The following is a 27,457-nucleotide window of genomic DNA, read 5'->3' on the forward strand; positions in this document are numbered from 1 at the left end:
CCTCAGTAACAATTTTGCCAAATCCATAGCTAAACAAGATCCCTTCCACCATTGTTTGACAAATGGCCATTCAGTCTTTACTTAAAGACCTTCAGTGAGGGGAAACCTACCTCTTGAGGAAGCCTATTTAATTTCAATTGAATAACTCCATTTGTTAGGAATTCCATCCTTCTATTAAGCCTAAACTACTCTGTTTCTCTTTTTTACCCACAATTCCTGTTTCTGCCCTCAGAGGTCAAACAGAATGAGTCCAAATCTCTTTTCCAAGTGATGGACATTCCAGTATTTGAATACAGCTATATAGTACTACCTTTCCACCCAATCTCAATCATTTCCAGCCCCATCTCTCTTCAACTGGTACTCAAATGTCATGGGATAAGTCTGAAGGTCTTAGGATAACAGATTTGGAACTAGAAAAGACACTAGATGTCCTCTAGGACAACCTCATCAAGTAGATGTTTTTTGGATGACAAAAAATGAGTCCCAGAGGGTTGAAAAACTCCTAAGATCACACACATCCACTAACTCCTAGTTGTTTGTCACTCTCTTCAGTCGGTGCCATGCTTATAATCTTGTTTGCTTTGGAAGCATCCCCAAACTGTAGAGCTTCCCTCTAAAAATGGAGTCAAGAGCTAAGCATGATACATCAAGTGGATTCCAATAAGGCAGAATACAGTGAGATGATCTCCTCCTTTGTCCTTGAAGCTCTTAAAAAAGATCTTATCTTCTGTCTTAGAACTTATATTTTTTGTATTGGTTCCAAGGCAAAGGAGTGATAAGGGTTACACAGTGGGTATTGAGTGACTTTCCCAGGGTCACACAGCTAGGAAACATCAGAGATCAGATTTGAACCCAGGACCTCCCATCTTTAGACTTGACTCTTATCCACTGAGCCACCTATCTGGGTCTGAAACTCCTTCTTTCTTAGTAAAGTCCAAAATTGTATAGACATTCCTGAATGCCTCCCATGACAGATACTGAGCCTGTTCATTCAAGGCATCAGAAATATTTTAGATGTGCTTCTGTCTAACCACTCCTACTTGTGAACTTATTTTTGGACACTAATGTAAAGTTTCACATTTACCTTTAATAAATTTCATCTTCTTGGATTTGATTTGATAATTTAGCCAACAAAGATCTTTTTGGATCCTGATTATATCCTTGTGTGCTGTGTTGGTTATTTGTTCTAGGTTTGATAGGTAAGTAGAGTCTGCCTATATTTTTGCCCAACCCACTAATAACCTTGAATGGTGCAGGTCCTTTAAGAGACCCCATTAGACACTATTCCAAGAGATTGGGTCTGTTGATGTCATAGCATTCCCAGTGCTTATCATCATGCCTGGCCCCACAGTAAATGAGTAATACGTGCGTATTGACTGACTAACAAATGCCTAAGAGGAAGCATGCTAGATCATCTCATTTTGGTTTTGGCTTCCATTCCACATCTGACATTTTCCAAGCTGCATGATCAGAGGCAAGGCTCTGTGAGCCTCTGGAAATGATCTCAGATGGTAAATTGTGGATGGTTACCAAGCTACAAGCTACCAAGAGATTGTAATCTCTGTTAGGTGAAATCCTGGATATTCTTCGTCGTTGTTCAGTTCTTTCAGTCATGTCTGACTCTTTGTGATCCCATTTGGGGTTTTCTTGGACAAGATCCTGGTGTGGTTTGCTATTTCTTTCTCCTGCTCATTTTACAGAAGAAGAAAATGAGGCAAACAGAATCGAGTGATTCGCACAGAGTCACACAGCTAGGAACATGAATCTCTCTAACCCCAGCTCTATCCCCTGGACCACTTAGCCCCAATCATCTGAATGCTATTATTTTAATGCTTCAAGGGATCCTTAGTCTTGTTAATGTTGATAAGCCTTTACTAGCACAGGTTCCAAATGGCTCCTCACCTGAGTCTTAAGAGATTAATCATATAGATTACCCCTGAAGTTTTAAATAAACTGACTTCATCATGGCCCCTGAAACACCTCATTATCTACATTTGGGACGTGCCCAGGAAATGGAAACTAATTTTTATATTGCCATGAGCAGACATCACTAATAGGAGGAAATCTTTTAAATAGGTGCATCTTTGGTGGATGTCAAATAAAATGATGTGACCAAATAATCACTCAGAGCTTGTTTAGCCCTTTACCTGCAGCATGAGGGCACTCTGTAGTTTCCCTGGCACGTGGCACTCACCTTGGCCCTACTTAAAGAAATTCAGTGTTGGGAGCCTGATGGCTTCCTAGTTGATTTGTTGTATTTTTGGATAGAGAGAATTGTAAGGAAAATCTTGGCTATATTGAACCCGCATCTGCCCTCCCTTTAATTTCCATTCCCAGGTATCCTCTGGGATTTAGCAGAGTAGGTTTAATCCATCTTCCAAATTAAAATTCTTGAGATGGTTGAAGATAGTCATGTCATTCCCCTTCTTTGTCCCCCCCCCCCCACCCCCGCCCCTTCCCCAGAGAGGGGCAGTGCCAGAGGAGAGGAAGCGCATATTGGTGAGATGCTGCAGAGGAGAAATGGACAGATCTCTTCCACGATGAGGATATGGGGGGTGAGAGAGGGAGACTGGGAGGATAGTGGTGGCCTCTACGGTAGGAAGGCCAGGAGGCATTTTTGGTTCATCTTTGCCAAAAGGGAATCAGTATTTCCTCCTGGCGTGCCCCACATCAGAGTTCTTATTCTCCAGAGCAATCAGAGAATTGCCAGCCTTTTGGCTAATATGACTGGCAAATATTTTATTCATGACTTTATGTAGAATCAGTGAAAAACTCTTTGTGAGGGGCAGAACTGGGTGGAGGGAGAACTAGAGAGTTATTCTTTAATAATGGAAATCTTGCTTGTTTTCTCTGAGCCTTTCTGTTAAATGTGACTATAAGCCCTGTCTCCTTTCCCAAGTTAATTTTGTGAGAGCTGTAAAGGTTAGCCCCTAAAGGACTGAGTCAGTTTTCATTTTACAGGGAATTTATTTTTCCCATTTTCATTCATGTATTCCTGTTCCAGAATGTTTTCCTCACATTTCCCCCTGGCATAGAGACTAGACAGCTGGAGTAGGAGTCAGAAGGATCTGAGTTTAAATTCTGTCTCTGACATTCACTAGCTATGTGATCCTGGATAAGTCACTTATCCTCCCTAGAGTCTATTGGTTCTTTTTTGTTCAATCCCAATAAACATGTTTGTGTCTTCTCATCTTCACAAAATCCTCCCTTGATTCTTCCGTTGCCATGAATTATGATCTCAAATCTCTTGCCCTTTGTGGCTAAACTCCTTAAGAAGGTCCTCCATAACAGATACCTCCACTGCCTTTCTTCTCACTCTCTTAACTCCCTCCAATCCAGGTCCCGACCACATGATTCTACCGAAACTACTTGCCAAAGTTCCCAGTGAGCTCTTCGTTGCAGATGCCAGGATGTTTTCTCTATCTTCACTCTCTTTGATCTTTCAGAAGCCTCTGACCTTCTCCTAGATCCTCTCCTCTCTCTATTTTCTCCCTCCTGGCTCTCCTTCTGTCTAATGCCTCCTCCAGGTCACACCCTCTAACCATTAGTGTCCCACAGGGTTCCATCCTGGTCCTCTTCTCTCTCCAACTTCCTTTGGGAACCTTGCTAGCTCCCGCAGATTTAATTATCACCCTCATGATGATGATTCTCTAGTCTATTGATGCTGCCCTAACTTTTCTGCTGACTCCCAGGCTCACATCCCCAATGACTTTTCAGACATCTCACAGTGAATGTCCGGCACATGTCTAATACCGAGCAGACCCACAACAGGACTCTTCATGCTTCCCCCTAAACTCTCCCCCATTTCCAAACCTCCCTCTGATTATAGAGGGTAAAACCATCCTTCCAGACCCCCAGGTTCCCCCTCCCCCAAGTACTCATGGATCTAGTGACAGTGACTTCCTTGCTGTTTCATGAACCAGATGCTTCATCTCTGGGCTCTGGGCATTTTCTTTGCTTGTTCCCATGCCGACAATGTCTTCATCCTTATCTTTCTCTGCCTCCTGGTTTCTCTGGATTCCTCCAAGCCCCAGCTGGAGTCTTACTTTCTCCAGGAAGCCTTTCCCCATCCTTCTCAATTTTAGTGCCTTCCTACTGTCGGTTTCCCCCCTATTTTTCCCACCTAGTTTGTTTGTACACATTTGTTTGCTTCTTGTCTCACCCAGTAGATTGTGAGCTCTTTGAGGACAGAAGCTGACTTTTGGCCTTTTTTTTTAGATCCCTAATTCAGGGCACTTAAATGCTTATTGACTAAATTTCAATGGCCTCATATATATATATAAAATGGGGATAATAATAGCACATTTCTCAAAGAGTTGTTGTGCATATCTAATAAAATATATAAGGTAATTTTCACATACTAAAGTGGTCATATAATATATATATCATATAATAAATATAAGCAGTTATCATTATTAGGGTTATTAACAATGGTTGTAAAACCCAAGAAATGTCAAGAGATGTGCATCAAATCTCCCAATACCCCGGGTTACTTCCCACGGAGGAATTACGGTAGGATTCGGACAAGAGGATGGCTGCCATGAATGGGTTTATTATTGACCTGTTGGAGGGTGTCTCCATATTCATAAGATTGCAGAGTCATAGAAGTATTGAAGTTATAAAACATAACATAAAAGAAATGATATTTACTTGTAGTTAACAATACTCCCCCCCCCCCCCTTAGGTTATACTTATCTGTGAAGAGCTCCAAATAGTCTTATGTTCTCTACCAGTAGGGGACTTGATTTTTGACCGATTCAAGAGCCCAGAAAACAGAATATAAGCACAACGTATTGATGAGCTGTTGATCTAACTGTGGAAAGGTTTCTGCATTGACTTCTTTAAGGGACATAAGTAATGTTTTCTGATTAAAATAAATAGGGAAGAACAGAGGCTGGCTGATCAAACAGACTGGACAAGTCAATGAATTCTTTAAATTGTTAATCACTGGTGAGTTTGGGAGAGTTCCTCTTCCAAGACATGGAGGAAGAGCCAAAGTTCCTGAGAGGGAATCTCTATAGGGGAGTGATAAGAGAATTGTCTGTCTGTCTTATTCTCTGTCTCTCTCTTCCCCTACCTACCTGTGACATTTGTGGAAAGAGGAAGGAGAGGGAGAAGGAGTAGGTTTTTGTGTCTGATGTTTGTGACCTGTGTGAGATTGGGCAAGTCACTTCCTAGGATCAAGTCAGTTTTATAGGATCATCACAGATTTAGAGCTTACGTAGAGGTCACCTAGTCTTATGCCTTTACTTTAGAGATGATGAGTCTGAGGCCCAGAGAAGTTAAAGGACCTTCCTTGGGTTGGAAGTGACAGAGATGGTATTTGAACACATGTTTTCTGACCACAAACCAAGCTCTCTTCCTACTGAACTCTATTGCCCTTCTTGGATCCTGTTCACCCTAATAAAGCAAGGAGTTTGGATTAGATGATCTCTTAATATTTCTTTTCTCCTCTTCTACTAAGTATATGTCACTGAAGGGTTTTCTTTCAGTTAGGGGAGTCTATAACGTCAAGAGTTTTTGTTATTATCATTTTTGTACAAGAACCATTATTTAAATTGGAGTTGGGTGTGAAAAATGAGTGGAAGTTTAGGTTGTTTTTATTAGAATAAATTGTCACCTGACAAAGTATAAAGAGTTTAGCCCTGGAGTTGTGAGATTAGTGCAGAATAATAAAAATGGGGTGGTGATAAGGAAGGAAGTCAGGGAAGGAAAAGAAGGAATGAGGAAGAGAGAGAAGGAAGGGAGGGATGGGAGAAAAGGGAAAAAAGGAAAGGAGGGAAGCAAGAAAATAAAGAAATATGTATTTATTATGTGCTTACTGTGTTCTGTCCATTATTTTAAGCATTTACAAAAATCTCATCTGATCCTCATAACAACAGTAGGAGATAGGTACTATTAGTATTCCTATTTTACAATTGAGAAAATTGAGGCAGAGAAAGCTTAACTGACTTGCCCAAAGTTGCACAGCTAGTAAGTTTTGGGTGCTGGATTTGAATTCAGGTCTTCTTGATTCTAGATCCAGTGTTTTTATCCACTGACCCCATTATGTCTGATATCTACGGATATGGTTTCTCCATTGGCACTGCTCTGTGAGTCCCTGATTCCTTGGCATAATAATTGTGCTACCTCCACCATCACAAATATTCCTTTTGTAAGGGTCAAAATAGGGGTTTTGACAAAATGCAAGAGCAGCTTTTAATAATTGAAGTTTTGATGAGAATATAGTAGAGTTGTAACAATATTATCCATTTAAACCAGAGAAAAGAAAATTTCTAGTAGCTTTTAACAATTAACAATTTAGTTTAATTAAAATATAGTAAAAGAATGTAGTAAAGGAGGGAAAGATAGAAAAGAGAAAAGAGATCACTAATCTTATACCCTATAAATATACCTAAAACTCCCAGTAACTATCTCTAACTGTCTTTTGAGGACAGCTTCTTCTTGCCTGGCAAATACCAGGCCTATCTAACCTACACTATCTATAAATGATTCACTGACTCCCTAACTCCCTAAAATAATAGACAGCTACCACTCACTCACTCCTTCAGTTTCTATAGCAGCCCAAACTGTCAGTGGCCAACTGACAGCAGATCCTTGCCTATGAGATAAACCTCCTGCTCCCTCGAGATCCCAAAGGCAAAAAGCCTTTTAAAGGCTAAAACCAAAAGCCTTCTCAGTAAGCTCAGGCCTGCCTTTATATTCCAGCAACTAAATGTCAACCCACACTACCAGCAACCACCCCCCACAACAGACTCACACCCAGAAGCCACCTTCCCTGCAACTGCCAGTCTTAACTCTCAGCAACTGACCACTCGAATGTCTGCAACTGACCACCTGCAACTGATGTTGGCTCAGCTGGAGTCTCCTTGGTCTTACTTCCTGTCACTGTGGGCTGATTAATTCCTACCCATCTCTATAGTAAGAGGACCTCCAGGTCCTTCATTAAATTAAAGAAATTTAAAAAATTTCATTTTAAATTTCTAACACAGATCTTAGGTTGTTCTGGGGAGAGAAGGGAAGTCTCTTCTAAAGATCTCTTTCTGATTCCACTTTCCCCAATCTTTCTCCAGCTGCCAGCAGAACTGTTGTTTATGTTTCTGCATGATACAAAACTTTGGAAGAGAAAACAGATGTGGCACACTTTGAATTGACCCCACTTGGCTCACTTAGGAAGTGAGGGTGAAGCCCCATGTGGGGTTGGGGGGGGGCTTGAAACATGGCAGCAAGTCATGGCTCTGAGGAGCCATCTGGGTGGGAACTCAGGCACCAAACCAGAGACTTTGAGGGCTCCAAGTGGCTACATAGTCCAATCTGAATGCCAAAAGTCAACTCCATTTGAATATGCCTGGTGAATAGTAACCTTCTAGGGATAGGAGCCTACCATCTGCACTATGATATTAGCACACATTTGTTGTCATTTCAGGGTTTTCCCTGACATCCAGTCTAAACTGTCAACCCCTGCCATTTTTTCCTTTTGGGCTAAACAAAATGATTTTCATCCTCCCCTCCCAGTCTATCCCTCTCTGTTTCTCTTCTCCATATTGAATGTCTCTAGTTGCTTCTGCTTGTCCTCCTATGGCATGGACTTCAGGCCCTTCCCAATTTTGTTTGCCTTTTTCTGGATATTTCCCATTCACCAACCCAGTGTTAACTCGACCATTCTCTGGAGTCTTAGAACACTTCCTGATGCTAAATAAGGATCACCAGATGAAGAAGGAGAGTGACTAAAATCCATGGATTTCTTCAGTTTTCCTGGGCCTGGGCCTGCCACAGACCCATGATCAATTTATAGTGGGATCAATTCAAGAACTCCTGTGTCATTAATACACCACCTGATTGAAGGTCTCAGATTAGGTCCAGTAACCTCTTCAATGCCAGCTGGGAATCCAGAGTCCAAGAATCAGAATCAGAGTAACAAAAGTTACATAATGACGATGATGATGATGACTATGATAGCTAGTATTTACATAGTGCTTTAAGGTTTACAAAGATTTTTACACATGGTGACTCATTTGAGTTTCACAACAGCTCTGTGATATAAATGCTGGTTTTATCGCATTTTATAAATGAGGAAACTGAGGTATAGAAGGTTAAATGGCTTGCCTATGGTCACATAGCTAAGTCAATATCTGACTCAAGATTTGAACTCAGGGCTTACTGAGTATAATACTATGCAACATACCACCAAAGGACATTTTTTTTATACTCTGATCACGTTCACCATTTTGGGGATGGAGAACATGAAGCCACAGAAGCATGGATTTATAGAATCATATCTCTAGAGTTGGAAGGGACCCTGAAGATCTTCCCTGCTCTTTAACAGCAGAGGACACAGAGGTCCAAAGATGAAAAAGGACTGGCCCAAGGTCATACGAAAAGTAATCATCTGAGATAGGATTTGAACCCAGGTTTCCTGACTCCACAGTAAGGTACTCTTTCTACTATATTGTGCTTAGTTGGGTCAGTTGAAAAGAAGTAAATGTCTAAGGTATGGAACCCCAATGCCCTAAAAAGCAACAATAAAAACAACCCTCAAGGGACCATGAAAATGGACATTAAATGATTTCATTTGGTGGGGGATTGATGGAGAGATCTAGGAGAGAGTAGCAGAGAAGGACTCTGAAGTCTTGGGTTCTAGTCCTCATGGTGCTCACTCATGACTTGATGTTGACTAAGCCTTTCCAGCGTCGGGGGTCTCCGTTTCCTCACCTGAGCACTGAAGTACCTTGACTGCACAGAATCAGATTGCTTCAGTTCTAAGATTCTCTCCTTCTAAGAGTCAGATGACTACAGATGTTCTCAAGTCGGGGGCCTGAGCAGCCATCGGAAAACGCAAATGTTGTTGAATCCGTGAAGGATGTATAGATGTTCATCAGTGAAAAGTGTAATTAGAGCAAATTGTATAATTTCTAGATTAAGCTGAATTTTCTCTGTCTCTTAATAATGTTTAATATGTTGAAAATTGTATGAACACTTTTCTGTAGCAGAAGCCTGTAATTATATATTTATAGGAGGCGCCATGAACATTGCTAATGCTATTGTATTCCTCCTGGATCTAGTAGACTCCTTTGCAATGGAGATACTTCGCTGACGGAAAACACGTCTTTGGTTCATCATTGTTTTCTTGCTTATGTGTGTCCATCAACTGTGATGTGGATTGCTTTGTTCACAAGAGCTCCGGACGGTGCTCGATTGAGTCTTCAAAGGGCCGCTTAAGAAGAGACACAGAACGGGGGCTCCGTTTCTCTATCGAACCTCCTTGGATCCAGTCCTGGTGGGCTGAGGAATTCCACCTTCTCCAATGCTGGGACACGGGGCTTATTTGGCCCCCAACACGTCACAGTCAAATCCTCACCCGCCTCAGACGTTGGCCCCTTCCCTGATGCTGCACTCCCAAGAGCCCGATGCAAGCCGGTCCTTACTTTGGAACTCTCGGGCTGGGGATGGGCTGATTAGTGGGAGAGCATAGATGCCGATCCTTGCTGTATCTGGATGGGCCATCGCGTGTTCCCCAGACCATATTCCAGAAGCCACCCAGCATCCACCCTAGACAAAAGTGTTTGGTCTGTCACAAAAGTACCATCCTTATCTGTATTCCCAAACATCCTCCACACACACACACTCACACTCACATACTCGCACACTCACACTCATACTCACACTCACCCACACACTCACACATGCTCACTCACTCACTCACTCACACACTCACACTCATACTCACACTCATTCACACACTCACTCACACCCACTCATTCACACACTCACACACACTCATACACTCACTCACACACACTCACTCACACTCACTCACACAGTACATACACTCACACATACACTCACTCACACACAATACATACACTCACACACACACACTCACCCACACACTCACACATGCTCACTCACTCACACATTCACACTCATACTCACACTCATTCACACACACTCACGCATACACACCCACTCACACCCACTCATTCACACACTCACTCACACACACTCATACACTGACTCACACATACACTCACTCACACACAATACACACACGCACACATACACTCACTCACACACATACACTCATTCACACACTCACACATACTCACACACACACACCCCCTCTATATTTCTTATTCTGGGAAACATCATGAAACATTTACATAAATACAACCTCTGGTTCTGGAACGAGCATTTCAGCTGTTTCCTTTAACCATCCCTGTGACTTTCTCAAATCTGGTCACCCTTCCCCAGTCCCTCTCCCCCCAGTGAAGAGCTGGACCTCACCGAACCGCCACAATTGTATTGCACCCCTACAGGTAGGCTGCCTACAAGGATGGCTTTCGCTGTTGCATAAACCTTGCCTGAAGACAGAGCCTTCTGCTGCAGCTGGGGGCACCCCTGGCTTCCCTCTTGCTGGACTTTCTATGAGAAGAATTAGAAGACTTTTGGAAGTTGCTGCCGAGTGGAAAAGTGGCTCCCAGGAGCTCCCTCACCTGGGGGGGGGGGGAGGAGCTCAGCCAATGAGGGGCATCAAACTAGCTGCGACAACTGTCATCCCATTGGCATCCCTTGAAGTGTTGCACTGCCTCTCCTGCCAAGAGGGAAGGGAATGAGCATTTAGAGAGCCCCTTCTGTTTGCCGGGCTAAACACCATCCAAATATCTCCTTTGATCCTCACAATAGCCCGAGGCCAAGAAGCCTGGCCCGGAGGGCAGCCTGGGATGACCAGAAGGTGGCGGTGCCAAGCCAAAGGTCTGCCAGACGGGCTCTTTACACCCGTTTCACCTCTTCTTCTCTTCTCTCTACCAGCCAGGCAGTGAACAGCCAGTGGGGCAGGCTCAGCTTGGACGGTATCTTGCACTCCTACACGCATCCTGAAGGCAGACGCTGGCCAAGCCAGTATCTCGGCAACCTCAGCCTGGCTTGTCATGAATCCCGTCACAACCAGTCATTTCCTCTGTTATGAAATTAAGGCCAATTTAGACATCCAGGAAGAAATGTTGGTTTCACATGGCGAGGAGCAGCCTCCAATCTTGTGGCTTCAGACCTGCCCTGAGCCCTCTGCCATGGGCAAGGCCAGCTGCCTCCTGGAATCCATCTGAGATGTATTCAGAGTCAAGTAGGTGGTCAGTTGTGGCCGCCCAGAACCCCGGCCTGTCAGACTCCGAGAGGCCAAATGCTCTTGAGCTTGGCTATGCCAGCCACGCCTGGACCAAATCTGGGCATAACATGGTGCCTCCCCGCCACATTAGGGGACCACCAGGCTGCCCAGGCTTGGAAAAGGAGCAGGTCAAAGCCCTTGTGCTGCTCACCTTAAGGGAGAGAGGGAGACATTCTCCCAAAGTGTCAATGATTAGCAAGACACGAAGCCACCCCCCCATCATTCCTGCCCATAATTTAGGTTCTGTTGAGTGAAGCAGTCCATAAACCTTTCTGTCCTGCCCCTGCCCACCTCGTAGAGAGCATCTCAGGTGCATCTGAGCAGTTGGGAGTTATTGAAGCCACTTCAAGCCACTAAAGCTAATGCTGCAATAAGACTTCTGGGACACCCCGGGCAATTTTCATCTTCAGTAACACTGACTGTTGCTATGTGCCAAGCTCCAGGATGCCTCTTGTGACTGACTGTCTGACAGTCATCTGTGAGCATCGGAATCATTTCTTTCTTGTAGGCTTGGGATAGAGAATGATCATATGGCTTGCAAGGAATGGCAGTGTTTCCTGCTTCTGTTCCTGTTCTTAACCTGATCCCCCCAGATGTCATCCAAGAGAAGAAAACCCTTTGCAGAAGGGCCAGTTCCTCCTTTCCGGCAACTGCCAACCAATAGGTATCAATTGGGCAGCCAAGTCAGCCTAGTGGGAGAATGAAGGTCTGCTGAGGGAGAGACAAAAGGGAGCAAGTCCTTCCTTCCTTCCTTCCTTCCTTCCTTCCTTCCTTCCTTCCTTCCTTCCTTCCTTCCTTCCTTCCTTCCTTCCTTCCTTCCTTCCTTCCTTCCTTCCTTCCTTCCTTCCTTCCTTCCTTCCTTCCTTCCTTCCTTCCTTCCTTCCTTCCTCCCTCCCTCCCTCCCTCCCTCCCTCCCTTCCTTCCTTCCTTCCTTCCTTCCTTCCTTCCTTCCTTCCTTCCTTCCTTCCTTCCTTCCTTCATTGCATTGGACATTATGTGATGAAGCCAAACCAAACTGATCTCCCTTCTCTTGCTGGCACCTCTGAGAATCCCTTTTTCTTTAAGCAGCAGCTCATGCCACATGAAGCCTTTTTTGCCCTCCTAACTGCTAATGCCCAATCTCCCTCCTTCCTTCTTTGTATTTCTATGGTTTACGCTGTTGTCTTTGACTCCCAGAGAGAGGAGAGATGGTTTCATTTCTTCATGTTCATGGTCCTAGTACTCAGCACACTGTCTAGGACATAGTAGATGGTTAGCAGATGCTTGTTACTGATTAACTGATTGCTCAAAGAACAGGGAAGTTGTCCTGGGACATTCGCATTGCCATGATCAGAGACCCTTACTACCATACAACAGAGAAACCATGTTAGCCACAAAATAGGCACTTTGTAAATATAGATTTGTGAAGTTTCCCAATGATGATGATGAACATGGATGATGGCTCATTATTGCCACTTCTGGATTAAATAACCTCTTGTGGTTTCCTTTTAGCTTGTTCAGTAGTCCTACAGTTAAACAAATGAACACCCCAAAGCACTGTTTGTTTCACTTCACACCACTAAAAACATCTTATCTGGGTTCCACGTATTAAAACATATTTCTCTAAGAAAAGATATATTTCTTAATAGGAATGAAATTATTTATAAGCTTCACAATGAAAAGAGGGTACCAGGCTTTCAATAAAGGAGACCTGAATTCAAAGCTTGTCTCTAACACTAACCATTGGCCATGTCACTTCTTTATGTGCTGCAAACCTCAGTTTTTTCCTCTGTGAAAAGGGTATAATATCAGATTTCATGTCACAAGATTGTTGGACCACATGCTTGCAAAACATTTGGAAAACATGGAAGCACTATATAAATGTGACCTAAAACTAGACCTTTGAGGTCAGACTTTGTTTCAGAGTATATTTCTAGTTGAGGAAATTAAGAACAAGCAGGGAATTACCTAGACCAATGGGGTCAAACTCAAATAGAAATGGATACTACTACATAGTACATAAGGATCCCTGGTACCATAGATTGCCTTAGAAAAATGCAGTTAGATGGTGCACTAGATAGAGTACTGGCCCTGGAGTCAGGAAGACTCATCTTCATGAGTTCTAATCTGGGCTCAGCTGCTTACTAGCTATGTGCCCTATAGCAAGTCATTTAACCCTGCTAGCCTCAGTTTCCTCATCTGCAAAATGAGCTGGAAAAGGAAATGGCAAACCACCTTAATCTTTGCCAAGAAAACTCCAGATGGGGTCATGAAGGCTTGAACACAACTGAATAATAATTGCATTTTTATTTATTCTGTTGAATATTTTCCAATTACATTTTAATCTGGAGGGTGGCATTCTAGAAGCCCCTGGGCTGTGTGACCTTCTGCTCTAGACTATTATCTATAAACTGCTAAGACTAAAAGTTGTGCTCAGGCTTTGGTTAACCATTAGTCCTGTCATACCTGGAAATCAAATTGTCTTTCCTATGATTATACTCATCAGTCCGACAAATTTTAAAATCTCTGCCCATAAAAGAGCTTGAGATTTGACTAAATCATAGAAAATAATTTGCATTTGTGTTAATGGTGATTCACAATCCCCTCCTGAATATTCAGGGTTATATAATTCTATTTCCCTCATGAGCACCAAATGCTCATATTTCCTTTGTGAAGCCTCAAATGCAAATACAGAGCCTCTTTCAAAACAGTTTCCCCTGGCTTAATCACAGAGCATTTTGCCTTTAATTCATCTGGTAAGACTGTTGACTAAAGATTGCCAAAGTGCCAGCTGCACTCACAAGCCTACAGTGCTTAGAAAAAATCTATTGAAGGAAAGGCGAGCTGGGCTAATTATTTCATTCATAGGGTCCAGTCACCACTTTGCAGACAAGAGAAAGATGATGATGGAAAAATTGCTTCCTATGTCAGTAGGAAAAACAAAAACGGGGGAAAAAGAAAGGGAAAAGAAGTTCTTTGGTTGCTCATCAAGAGAGTCCTTGAGGGAGAGGAGAATTGAGTTTCTTTATTTGTACAAGGTAGGGTACATCACTTCTCAGTATATATATATATATATATATATATATATACATACATACATACATACAGAGAGAGAGAGAGAGAGAGAGAGAGAGAGAGAGAGAGAGAGAGAGAGAATGTTTTCCCATTAAGAGTTCCACATCAGTGGAACCCATGCTGAAAAGGCTTCAAGTGCATGTTTGGTAATAAAACTATGTCTGCTGCTCAAGGCAAGCAGTGACCATTAGGCCATGGTTTTTGGCCATGGCAACTGATGAAGAAAATCTACTAAGGAAGAGAGGACTAGTCATCCTATCCATGGATGAAGTCACTGATCATAATGGATTGGTTTGGTTTACTATTACATCAGAATAGGTGGGGTTGAATTTCGGTGATAAGTGAAATAGGCTCTTTGGGGAAAGATCAGCGACTGAAAATTGGAAGGGTCCTCATAGGCTTCTAAGCCCAGTGTTTCCTTCTCCTCCCATTTTTCACATGAGGAAACTGAGGCTGAGAGTGACTTGTCTTAGGTAGCAAAACTTACAAGCATCTGAGGCAAGATTTGAACCCAGTTTCTCTTAGCCACAGTTAATATTTTATCTGTCACACCATATTGCTTCTTGTGGGCTGAGGCTAAGAACGTCTCTCACTAGAGGGCTACATCTAAGACTTTTTGGGGATTCTTCATTCTTCTATAGTTCATCTTGGGAGCCAGTGCTGCCTAGTGGCTCTAGGGGGATGGCCTTGGAGTTAGGAAGACCATGAAATCAAGTCCTGCCTCTTCTGTTTAGGCGATAAAGTCACTCTCAGCCACTTTCTGAAGCTCTTCAGGTGCCAGGTGCTTTTGTAAGATTCAAAGTTCTTACTAGTTACTTGGCATTTTTATTAGTAAAGGTAGTTTCCACACAGGAAGTTCCAGGCTCCCCCCAATCCCCTCAGGGAAAACTAAAATAATTAGTTCTGCTCCTGACAGTAAAAATGGAACAATACCCTCATTTCTTGCAAATGGATTCTTTTTTTCTTTATTCAGTTCAGAGAACTATTAAATGCTTCTTGTGTGTTGGTGTACAGAGAGATCACACGACCTGTGACTTCCAGAGCTCTCTGGGAATCAGGTGTTTGCTCTGTAGTCCAGTCAGGTAACCCCAAGAGGCTGGCCGCATGACAGCCATGTCAGCCAAGCAAATAAATTCATAAACTTCTAAGGAGAATCAACTTTATTCTGTCTGTATTGAACAATAAGTGAGAAAAGACTCAGTGATTTGGTCATCATAAATCGGACTCAAACAGTTGTGCTTTGGAATTGGGGAGCTCTGAGAGGGCTGGTGACCCCCGAGCAGCCACAGATGTAGCAGGGATCCGATAGAAGCCATGAAGGTCCTCCTGCCCTGAAGTTCAGCCCTCCACCCACTGCACAGGACTGGCTCTCCAGATCACTGATTTCCAGGAGACACAAAGCAATCAAGACACATCTGGGCTGAACTTGAAGGAAAAACCAAGCTGGCTTCCCAGGTAAATTTGATATACCGTAGAGAAGGGGGCAACTCCTCCAAGGAGGATCCTCTCCATGAGTCCCTTGGGTCTAACGAGCCAAGGGACAGGATGCCCATGTTCTGGAGGGAGTGAGCCTTGGACGGGTCTGCCCTGTAATCTCGCCAACTTGCACCCTTTAATCTCTTCTCCCCCCACCTTATGAAATAAAACAAAAGTCCTTCGGGGCCTCGTTTAGTCCCTGCTGTCTGGCTCCCTCTTTCCTCTTTGGACACATTTTCCTGACATAGTTCTTCGCGTTAAGATCCAGCCTCTTGTTTTTGCCCAAAGCCTTGTAGAATCAGAACATATCCCTGGCAGAGAGCACAGAAGCAAACGAGGAGTTAATGAAATATTCCATATTGCCAAAGGTAAGTGACAGACGTAGTCAATGGCCAGACACATTTGTTTTCCAATTTGAATTATTGCAGAGCCTCTAATGGCTCATGATGGACATTCGGTCATTAGCTGTTGTTTGACTCTTTAATTTGGGCTTGTCACGTGGAGAAGGAAGATCAGAGAATGATCTCAGGCACCCAAAGGACTTGTGAGAGTGGCTCCGCGAGCACCCTCTGAGGAGTCAGAGCAATGAGGAGGGGAGAACGGCCGGCAAATGTCATCTTCATATTTTCTGGAAAAGAAGGGCCTGTCCAAGCAACGACAAAATCCTGTCTGGCCTTTAAAGCCCTTTCCAGGCCTCTTAGATCTACCTCGGTTCCATGTAGGGAGGGGAAGAGGAGGGGGATGGTTTAGTTACTTATATAGCGCTTAACTATGTGCCGAGCACCATTCAGTGATTTTACAAATGGTATTTCATTTGATCCTTATGACAACGCTGTGAGATAAATGCTATTATTGTCATTCCTATTTTACCATTGGGGAAACCAAGGCAGAAGGAGCTCAAGGTAACAAGTACATGTTGGAGGCCAGTTTTAAGCTTAGCTCTTCCTACTTGTTGACTTGACTTGACCTGGTCTTTAGTGGATTTGCTACGGTGCTCTGGGGAATTCAGGAATGGATGAATAAAAGAACCATTTATGAGCACTGGTAAGGAGAAGAGGTGAGCACTAAAAGCTCTTCATTAAGACCACGTCACAGCAGACTAAACTCATTTCTGCTTTGACCATTACTAGACCAGTAGATTAAGAGGAATGCCAAGTTACTCTTGCATTTTGCAAGATGTGGGACTTTCAAGCTCTGGCTTAAAATCCTGCTTTAGATGCTTACCTTATTTACCCACATGAGCCTGAGCAATTCACTTTTCCTCCCTGGGCCTCAGTCTCCCTAACTGTAAAATGAGGGCTCTGGACTTCATGGCCTCTGGGCTCCCTTTCCAAACTTTAGTTCTTTGACCCAACGAAAAAGTCTTAGGGAAAATGGGAAAGAGAAGGATCAGGGGATAACAGAGATGGAATAGGAGCTGGTAGGCTGACTAGATTCAAAGAGGGGTCAATCACGTATCAGGGCTCCCCAGAAAGAAGGCCTCAAGGGCAGGGTTGCAGCTTTGGACGTGGCCATTCAGTATTTTCAATAATGTTTTCTCAAGGATTCTTAACCTTTTTTTTTCAGTCATGGCCTTGGGCTGTCTGGTGAGGCCTTGGCACTCTTTCTCAGATTCATGTTTTATGTTTAAATGAATGAGAAAAAACAGAGAATCCTAAAGGAAACCAATTTTATTTTAAAAAAGGATCATTATCAAAATGCAAGTTCTTGCCCCTGCAGATGCAGGCGAAAGCCCACTTCCTAACGTTTAGTTCCCACAAATGTGAGTGGGATGGCTAATAGATGGAAATTTGCCATCCCCAAATGGTGGGCTCCAGGCAACACTTTAAAAGGTAGAGATAAACGTAGGGTCCTCTACTCGGTTTAAACAATTACTCGAAGTATAGGAAGGGGGTCAGGTGCCCTTGTGACATGCTCCATCTAATACAGGACCATCTCTTGCTGACCAAAGGTTTCCAAGGAGGCCGACCCGACTTTGTTCTGGTTTGCTTGTCTCCTTGCAGAGCCGAGAACGAGTCTTGCCCTGGCTACGGGTTGTTTCCCAACCATCCCATTAAGAATGGCCGATTAAGTCATGGCTCATCATACGTCTGAGCTACGTCCTTGTTGCTGACCCTGACAAGAACAAGTGGAAGGGGACGAGCAGCCCGGCAGGCAGCCGGAAACAGAGCTCGCTAAATAAGGACAAGTCAGTTGGCCACGTACAGATTTGCAGTCTCTGGAGGGAAGCTTGCACAGACAGAGAACCACATGGCCCCTCTAGGGAGCCGTGGACATCAGGGAACGGCCTGGCCCCAGGAGAGGAGGGGACCACATGGCTCCCAAGATGGCAGCAGATGGAGGCTGCAGTTAGGAAGTCATTCATGGGCAAAACCATGGAAGAGTTTTAGTGAACGGTGAGGCCAGAATGAATCGGTAATGCGATGCTCTTCTGAGAAGACTGGGCCAAGGCTAATGAGTTGAAATCAATTTGCTCTTTAACATTCTATCACTGACTCAGATAAAGGCATCGATGACACACTAACCAGATTTGCAGGTGACCCAAACCCCTGAGTGACAGAGTCAGGCCCCAGAAGAATGGTGACAGGGCTAGAGCATTAGAGGAACTCTAAGAAGAGGAAATGCAATCGGAATAAAGGACAAAGTGTAAGGAGCAACGAAGGAAGCCAATTGAGATTTACTCTCAGGAAAAATGGTTGATAACTAGAGTTTTCCAAATAGAAAGAGTGGCCTGGAGGGATGGTGGGTTCCCCTTTCTCAGTGATCTCCAGTCATAGGCTGGATGGCTAATTCCTGGAGAGCTTATAAGAAGTGCTCCTTTCACATATGGCTTTACCTAACTGCTTTCTGAGCTCTCCAAATTTGTATTCCTCCTGGTTCTAGGATTTTATGGAAAAGATGACATTGTTCACTTTGCTTCCCCAAATCCACCTCATGTCATATGGAGGCCAGAAGTGGTTAGAGACAGTTCATAGGAAACAACCTGTGGGGGGTTAGGTGGTCATTAAACCCAAGATGAGGCCCCAGTCTGATGTGGAAGCTCTCCACAGTCCAACCCAAGTGGCTCTTGTCTGCTCTGAGAGATGCATGATATTCACATCGAGAGACCTTGTGTATATTCTTTCCTCATTTACCACCTCTGTAGTTTAGAGCTGGGCACCACAAATTAGGGGGGAACGCTGAGAGCCTGGAGAGCATCCAGAGGAGAGAAAAGAGAATGGTGAAGGGCCCATGGAGGGGATGCTAGGAGAGGATTGCTTTAAGGAAGTGACAATACCAAGACCAAGAAGATACCACCCAGGGAGGGGACTAGATAGCCTTCTTTAAGTATTTGGAAGACTGAAGTGAAGGATCAGCTTGGTTCTGGGTGGCAGAGGAAGGCAGAACCAGGAAAACAGTGGAAATGATGGAGAGTGAGAATTAGCCTTGACATCAGAAAAAGTGGGTCCTAAGAACAAAAGCTGTTCAGAAGAAGACCTGGGTTGCCTCAGGAGGTTCCCTCCACTGAAGATACTTAAGCAGAGGCTGGGAGATGATCACCAGGGATGTTCTAGAGGGGAATCTTGGTCAGGGATGGGTCGACTCTGATATCCTTGCCACCCTGAGGAAGGGATTCTCTGAATTTTAAAACAATTCTAAGCCATTGCGTTTTCTCCACAAATAACAAAGGCATCCTGAATCCTAGTGTCCCAGGGAAGAGGTGTATTGTTGGGCTCAGTCCAACATGACAGGAGGGAGAAAATCAGAGTCCAAATAGAATTGTGGACTTGTGGGATTCCTTAAGTTCTTCCACCATGCTGGTTCTGAATAACACTGAAGTGTGGCTGGAGCCCCCAGTCTTAACCTGGCTAAATTCGCACTCAAGATTCTTAGACAACAGGTGCCCCAAACTCAGAATGCCTATCCGCACTCCTGCTGGCAATGGACATTATCTGTGCTTGTTGTACCCTCATTCCCGGACAGGTTTCAGTTTTTCAGGGTCATGGGACCTGTATTATTTAGTGCTTTAACTAACCACAGGCTATGCAAATTCAAAACCCCATTTATTCTTTAAAGGACAGACCCAAGTGTGAGCCTCAAGACTGAGACTCTTCCTTACTTTACTAGGTAATTTCTTAAGTTGCTGTAGCCAAAACTTACATCTATATATCTATATCTAGCCATCCACACACACACACATGCACACACACACACACACACACACACACACACACACACACACTGTTGTTGTTGTTATTTAGTCATTCCCAACTCTTCAAGACCCCATTTGGGGTTTTCTTGGTAAAGATACTGCAGAGGTTTGCCATTTCCTTCTCCAGCTCATTTCATAGATGAAGACACTGAGGAAAATGCAGTTAAGTGACTTGTGTAGGGTCATATAGCTAGTAAGGGTCCATGTAGCCAAAGGTGTGGTTTTCCTAGGAACAATGAATGTATGGCTAGGAGAGCTGGTCTATGAACAAAGCTGAGCACCACAGAATTGATGCCTCGTGCATCACTTTTCTCAAGAGAGCTCTCTTCATCCCTCTGTTTTCTCACCTCTTTTGATTATTTCTTGTTTAACCTGTACATAGGTGGTTTGGGCATATTTGTTGGCATGTTGTTTCCCCCATTAGAAAGGGAGCTCTTTGAGGGCAGGGACTGTTTTGGTCTTCCTTTTAATCCTCACTGCTTGGTAATGATGATCCACTCACTGACTGACCTATAATCAATCATCCAGAATTGCCTAAAAAGTCAAGTGACTAGAACAGAGGTCATACAGTCAGGCTATATCAGTGGCAAGAACTGAATCCAGGTTTTCCTGATTCTACCAACAATTCTTGATCCATTGTGGGTCACATTCTCTGCCAGCAGTGGACATAGAGGGCTTTTAGAGTTGCAAATCTCTTCACAGATATCTTCTGTTTTAAGCCACCCTCTTACCCTGTGAACTAGGCTGGCATTATGAAAGGCATTACTATTTTAAAGAAGGGGAAACTGGTTAAATGATTTGCCCATGTTAATCATGGAGGTAGTGAATAGTAGAACTGAGATTTGAACTCACGCCCTGTAACACCAAATGCTCAGTCCACTGTTCCATGGACTCTTACCTCTTTATTTAACAGAGGAAGACCCTGATATTTAAAAAGGGTTCCAGAATCTTCCAGAATCCAAGTCTCCTGATTTCTAATCTATCATTTCTCCCAAGCAACCATGCTGCCTGGCACACAGTAAGTACTTAATAAATGTGTATTGACTGCTCGATGACTCTAGTAACGACCTACTCACAGATCTGTTTAAAGCTTAAAGGTACCACATGCTTTCCAATGCTTGTTGATTAACTTTCTCATCTGGACCTCAGTTGACAAGCCTGTGGGATAAGTAAGACAGTTTCATCACCCCCCATTTTAAAGATTAGGAAACTGAGGGAGCAAGTGTCCTAGAGGTAACTTTTCAGTGATCTGACAGTTTATAGGGACTGGATCTGGGATTGAATGGAATGAATTTAAATCAACTAAATCAACACCTTCCAGAGTCCTAACCGCCATCCCCCCTCCTCCTCCCCACTGGCAGAGTGACAAATAGTCTCAGCATTGCCATTTGCTGTTTACTGAAATGACTTCAGCAGAGCCCTCCCATCACTCAGTGCTCTTCAAACCCTGAGCTTACATCCATAGAACAAACGAGCCATGTTCATCGCATGAATAACATTTAGAAAACATGCTTCTTACCAGCTCGCTGAACTCATTATTGCCTAGGTCAAGTCTTTCCAGCTGGGCCAGTTTGTGCATTGAACCTAGGAGAGGAGAAGAAAAAAGAGAAGAGGACGAGTGAGGCAGCGCCAGAGACTAGGCTTCACACGAGGGCTCTCCTGTTGTTTATTTTCTTATACCAGTCATGGCAAAAGGCAGGTAAACATGCACCCACTTTCACTGTCCTCACTCACAGAGCCTTAAACAGTCTGCCTGGCCACTGGAGAGAGGGCTGCCTGCCATGGAAGCCAGGATGACATAGTTCTAGGGCCACTTCTGCCAGACCTTGGACAGCGACCTGGTGCTCCAGGCTCTAGTTGTAGAGAAGGGCTGACATGGATTGGTAGGAACATTCTCCCTGGGCGAGGTGTAGGAATACCCAGGAGATCAGAGGTCCAATCCGCATCTCTATATTCATTCATTCAACATTTATTAAACACCTACTATGTGCTGGGCATTGTGCCAAGTGCTAGGGATACAAAAGGGGGAAAAGACAGTCCTTTGAACAGCTGACAATTTTATGGAGGTGACAACTGGCAAAGAAATGTACACAAAGCAAGCCATGTACATACAGGAGAAAGAGGAAATAATTAAAAGAGGGAAAGCACCAGAGTGAAGAGGGGTTGAGAAAGGCTTTCTATAGAAGGTGGGATTTTAGTGGGGAAAGTATTATCCTTGCTCAAAAGCCATTACTAGTCTCCATCTCCATCGCCAACAGGATAAAGCCCCACTTCAAGGCCCCCCTACAATTGAGGCTCTATTTACTTTGTTCATCTCATCACTCAACTCTTTCCCATAAGCCCTCTCTTTCTGCCCAATTCAGACATTTTCTGGTATGGTAAAATCCCATTAGAGGCGTCTCATATGCCCTCCTGCCTTCCCTTTGCCTGGCCTGATCCTGCCTATCACAGGATCCTTTCTGGAGGAAGGGGGTCCAGGCATGATTTATCAGTAGAGGGAGTTCCATGGTGGCTATCTCAAACTCATTCAGTCTTACTTAGTTAACTGTCTTGAGACATGGAGAGCTTAAGTTACTTGTGGTTTTGGGGGAGCCACTGTGCACAGAGCACTAGACCTGGAGTTCAGATAGGCTCTAAGACATCAGCTGAGTCACCCTGGGCAAGTCACTTAACCTTGGCCTCAGTTTCTTCAAGTGTAAAATGTAAAAAAAGGATAATCATAGCATCTTCCCCACCAGATTTAAAGTACTTAGTACAGTGCCTTCATACCTACCTACCTGCCTACCTTTATTCCTTCCTCCCTTCCTTCTTTATTTCCTATTTCTTTCCAACATTCCTTCTTTCTTCCTTCTTTCCAACATTCCTTTGACAGTTTGTTTAGTCATTATTTCTTTTGTTCTTTCATTCATGCCTTCTTTCTTCAATTCTTTCCTTTGTTCTATAATATTTGCCAGTGTAGGACTTAAACTTAAGCTTTCCTGATTCCAAGGCTAGCCCTCTATCTACTAAATCAAAGTTCCTTTATTCATAGGATCATAGATCAAGGACTGAAAGGAAATCTTAAAAAAATCATCTAATCCAATTGTTTTAGAATAAGGAAATTGAGACGGAGAGGTTAAAAGGACCTTGCTCAATGTTACATAGAGTTAGAATAAAGTGAAATTACTATTCCATTTCTTATTGTCTTTCCCCTTCACTGCTGTCTTTAAAATGATGCCTTCTCAGTAAAACAAATTGTCTTCTGAGATTTTCAATTCCTTTTGTTGCCCCTCCCCTTGATATTTATCACTTAAAAACATCTATTAATAATAAACAGCCTGCAATAATATAGGATATTGCAAAGTGCTTTGAAAAAAATTTTTTTGTTCTCATTTTGTTCTCATAACCCCTTTTACAGATGCAGAAACTGATTGGGGCTGGATATAAACTGAGGTCCTCCTGACTTCAAGTTCAGTTCTCTATCCACTGTACCACCTAGATGCCTTTATCTTTGCATTTGAATATGTTTAATTTTCTAAATAAACTGGAAACTTACTTTATGGTAGGGACCATCCCTCTTGTCTTTTTCTTTTAAATAGGGCTTCCTTTAAACCCCACTAAAATCTCACTTTCTACAGGAAGCCATCCCCAATCCCTCTTAATTCTAGTGTTTTCCCTCTCCTGATTATTCCTTGTTTATTCTCTATAGAGCTTGCTTTATATATGTTTTTTTGTCTCCTTAATTAGATTATAAGCTCCTTGAGGAGAGGGACTGTCTTTTGCCTCTTTTTCCATCCCAGAGCTTAACTCAGTGCCTGGAACATAGCAGGTACTTTATAAATGTTTGGAGCTGTGTTGGTGAACCTATAGAATATGTGCCAGAGTACGCTGGAGGGGGATGTTCCTCTCCCCCTCTCCCCCATACCTGAAGACATTTCTTTCGTCACCCGCCCCTCTGCTCAGTGGCCCAATGGCAGTGCTTTGGTCCCCCATTCCCCTGGTCTGGGGTATGGTGGGCGGCTCACATATGGTGTCGAGGGTGCTGTTTGTGCACTCAGTCTGTAAAAGGTTCACCATCACTGGTTCAGGGAGGATGAATACCTCTGGTGTGAGGGTTTGCTAAGCCTTTTTCAGGGCTGCTCTCCCCCCTTCGGGGCACCTTTCATACAGCTCTCATCTATAGCTCAAGAAGCTGTAGCCTGGCAGCAGCCACACCTGGCAAAACTATCTCTGCAGATGGGACAAACCAGGCTGAGGCTAACTGATGGGCCTCAGACCCAAAGGGGATGTAGGGGGTGTGAAGTCTGTCCTGGGCAGAAGGGGCAGAGGAGAGCACTTGTTCTAAAAGTGTTTTTTTTTAAACCCCTTCCATCTTAGAATCAATACTATGAATTGGTTCCAAGACAGAAGAGTAGTAAGGGCTAGGCAATGAGGGTGAAGTGACTGTCCCAGGGTCATCCAGCTGGGAAGTGTTTGAGACCAGATTTGAACCCAGGACCTCCCATCTTTAGTCCTCGCTCTCTATGCACTGAGCTACCCCAGTTGCCTCCTCCAACAGCTATTACGGTAGCTAAAGCAGGTACCATGGAGCACTTAAAGCTTAGTCAGACATCAAAGAGACCAAGGTCATCCACAAAACCCCTGGCCATCACCAGGCATCCTGACTTTTTAATCTTGCCACTGGACTTGGATGATTCTGGAAGAGAGAACACGGCTGGAGATTTTGTTCAACTCTGTCTCCCTTCAACCTGATTCACATGCAAGTCAAGACATCAGCCCGTGACCTCCCTGGTCTCTTTAAAAGCAAAGGAAGAACAACAATAAATGTTTACTGATTGCTTCTTCAGTGATTATAGGAGCTCAATGAATGTTGATCTTATTGAGAGAATGGCTGTAGTTCATGGAGAATGACAAAGGAGGAGTTCACTGAGGACAAGTATTTTTTTTTCTCTTTGGGGCATGTTAGCTGTAAAGAGGAGAGCTGAAGAAAGGCTTGGAGTTGAGGAAGAAGAGGAGGAGGAGGACTCAAGCTTTGAATCCCACCAAATACTTCATGTGGATAATTTATTTGTATGTATGTGCAAATATATTTGAAATACATATGTAGACACACACCTATATCTTTATATGTGGAAAGAAGGGAGAGAGCAGAGAGGCAGAGAGAGAAAGACAGAGAGACAGAAAGAGAGAGAAACAGAGAAAGAGAAAGAGAGAGAGAGACAGAGACTCAGGTACTTAAGACACAGCATGGATAGCAAGGAGCCAAGCATCTCATGCCTTCCTGGTCATGCGGGAACAGATAGCTACTCATTACCCTACATGGCCCTTTTCCCTTCTGGCTTTAATGCTGAAAAGCTGAATCTTTGTTGACTTTGTAAACAGCACATTTACAACAAAGGAGGAATTTTCTCATCACAAGCTCCCTTTACTCTTGAAATTTCAAGCCTGGACCAAAACACCCATCAATGACAGGGATGCAGGTGAGGATTGTTCATGGGGAGCGGCAGCCTGACTGATGGGGGAGACAGACCAGAGAGCTTGAGGACTTGCATTGCTCACAGATCTGCCCAAGAGATGCAGGGGAGGAGGAGTGCCATGGCGGAGGATGGCCATGGCTCCTCGATCTAGCTTTTGGGTCGACCTCCGCTTCCTCTGCCTGCTATTCTGGGATTCTCTTAGAGGGGCAGGGCCAGGGTTCGGAGAGTGACGTTGGCCCCACTCTCCATCTACCTCCTATGGATTTTCTTGAGCAGAGTCCCTCCAAATAGATTCAGGGAGAAGGCTGGCAATCTGGGGTATAAGAATTTTGCCATTCTAAGTCAGATACTTGCTAAGGACAAGCTCAGGCAGCTAAACTAATAGATAGTTTTCGCTCGGGCTATCTGTGATGCATTGTTGGCCTCTGCCTGTCTGGCAGCCTTCTGATAAGAAAGAAAGGAGCTTCCTCATCATACATGGTAGTAGGGAGCTGCTGTTTGCTAGCAAGCTAAAGCCCAGCAGGTGGTAGCAGGAGCATAGCTTGAGAACCGGAGGCCTGGGGCATCCTTGCCAGCAGGCGATGGAGTGGATGGAGAGCAGAGCTGTGATAACCAGCAAAGACAGAGTGCTCAGAATAGATCAGCCTGATGCCACCCCCAGAGGATGGTCCGCAGCAGTTCTACAGCGTCAGAGGAATGAGAGGCCATAGTGTCCTGGACTCGACCACGTGGATGCCTGATGATGGGTTTGCCCTCTGAGGCTTGATGTGAGTCCTGAAGGCTATCTCTCCCCCCCACATTTCATTGAGGAGGAAGCTGAGATCCAGGGATGTCAACTGATCTGCTCAAACTGACTCCAGGAATGAACATCACAGGCAAGATTTGAACTCAGGACCCTTAACTCCTCTAACAGTGTACCTTTCTTTTAGGGGAAACTTGTGGGAAGGGCCCACAAGGAAGCCAAATGGTCAGAGCACACATGGAAGGAAGGAAGGAAGGAAGGAAGGAAGGAAAGGAGAGAGGAAGGAAGGAAGGGAGAGAGGAAGGAAGGAAGGAAGGAAGGAAGGAAGGAAGGAAATGAGCATGTATAAAGCACCTACTCTGTGTCAGGCACAGTGATCATTGCTCTACAAATATCACCTCACTTGATCCTCATAATGTCCCTAGGAGGTAGGGAATTAGTAGTATTCCCATTTTATTTAGGAGGAAACTAAAGCAGAGGTCAAGTGATTTGTTCAGAGTCCCCCCAGTTCCATATATCTATCTACTCAGAGACCCTCACACATTTGAGGCAGCTGGGCAGTGTGGGAGCTAACATGCTGTATCTGACATCAGAAAGACCCGTGTTCAAGTTCTGCTAGAGATGCTGCCTCAGTGGCTGGGTGACCCAGGGGAAGATCCCTTTGATTTTCTCAGGCTCAGTTTCCTTATATGTAAAATGGGCACAATAATAACTAACACCTCACCATGTTGTGAGGATCAAATGAGATACTTTGTGCAAAACACTTTGTACCACTCAGAGAGTCACATTAATTTAGCTGCTGTTATTAATTTTCATTCTAGATACCTGTTGTTTCTCCAAACTGAGTTCGAATTCCTCCAGAAGAGGGGCTGGCTTCATTTGTGTTACTGTCATCCCAGCACTTAATGCCCTGCTAGGCTCTTCATAAATGCTTGATAATTGACTGTGAGATGGCCTCTGCGATTCCTTCCAGTTCTAGATTTAGGATGCTATGAACCAGAGTAACACCTAATCTAGCTCTTCCTGACTGTAATACCAACCTTTCTGAACAAATAGCATTAGATAAATAGATATTTTAGATCTAGAAAGGACCTCAGAAATCATATGGCCCAACTGCTTTATTTCTACGGATGAGGAAAATAAGTTAAATGGAATTGGTTTTACTTTAATTTAAAACATGGCAGAAATAATTCAGGGGCTACTTTTTGAATGAAGACCTCAAACATTGTAGTTCAGCTACTAGGGCATCTCCTCACCCACTGGACTCCAGAAGATGATCAGTTTATTAAAGTAAGAAAAAGTCATTCATACACAGTTTTGTACTCCTGCCAAATTATAGACTTGAGAATTGTAATGGCCCTTCAAGGTCTCTAAAG

General features: G+C 43.9%; 1 protein-coding gene across 3 annotated transcripts in view; it reads right to left on the reverse strand.

The window, feature by feature from the left end:
• Positions 1-27,457, reverse strand: part of LRRC7 (leucine rich repeat containing 7) — a 572,907-nt gene that overhangs the window by 164,299 nt on the left and 381,151 nt on the right. For all 3 annotated transcript variants that reach the window (XM_056814946.1, XM_056814945.1, XM_056814947.1), the window contains exon 8: positions 21,403-21,464. In XM_056814946.1, the coding sequence (XP_056670924.1) occupies positions 21,403-21,464 (62 nt within the window). The remainder of the gene's footprint in view (positions 1-21,402; positions 21,465-27,457) is intronic.

This window comes from Monodelphis domestica, chromosome 2 (assembly GCF_027887165.1).
Source record: "Monodelphis domestica isolate mMonDom1 chromosome 2, mMonDom1.pri, whole genome shotgun sequence".
NCBI lineage: Eukaryota > Metazoa > Chordata > Mammalia > Didelphimorphia > Didelphidae > Monodelphis > Monodelphis domestica.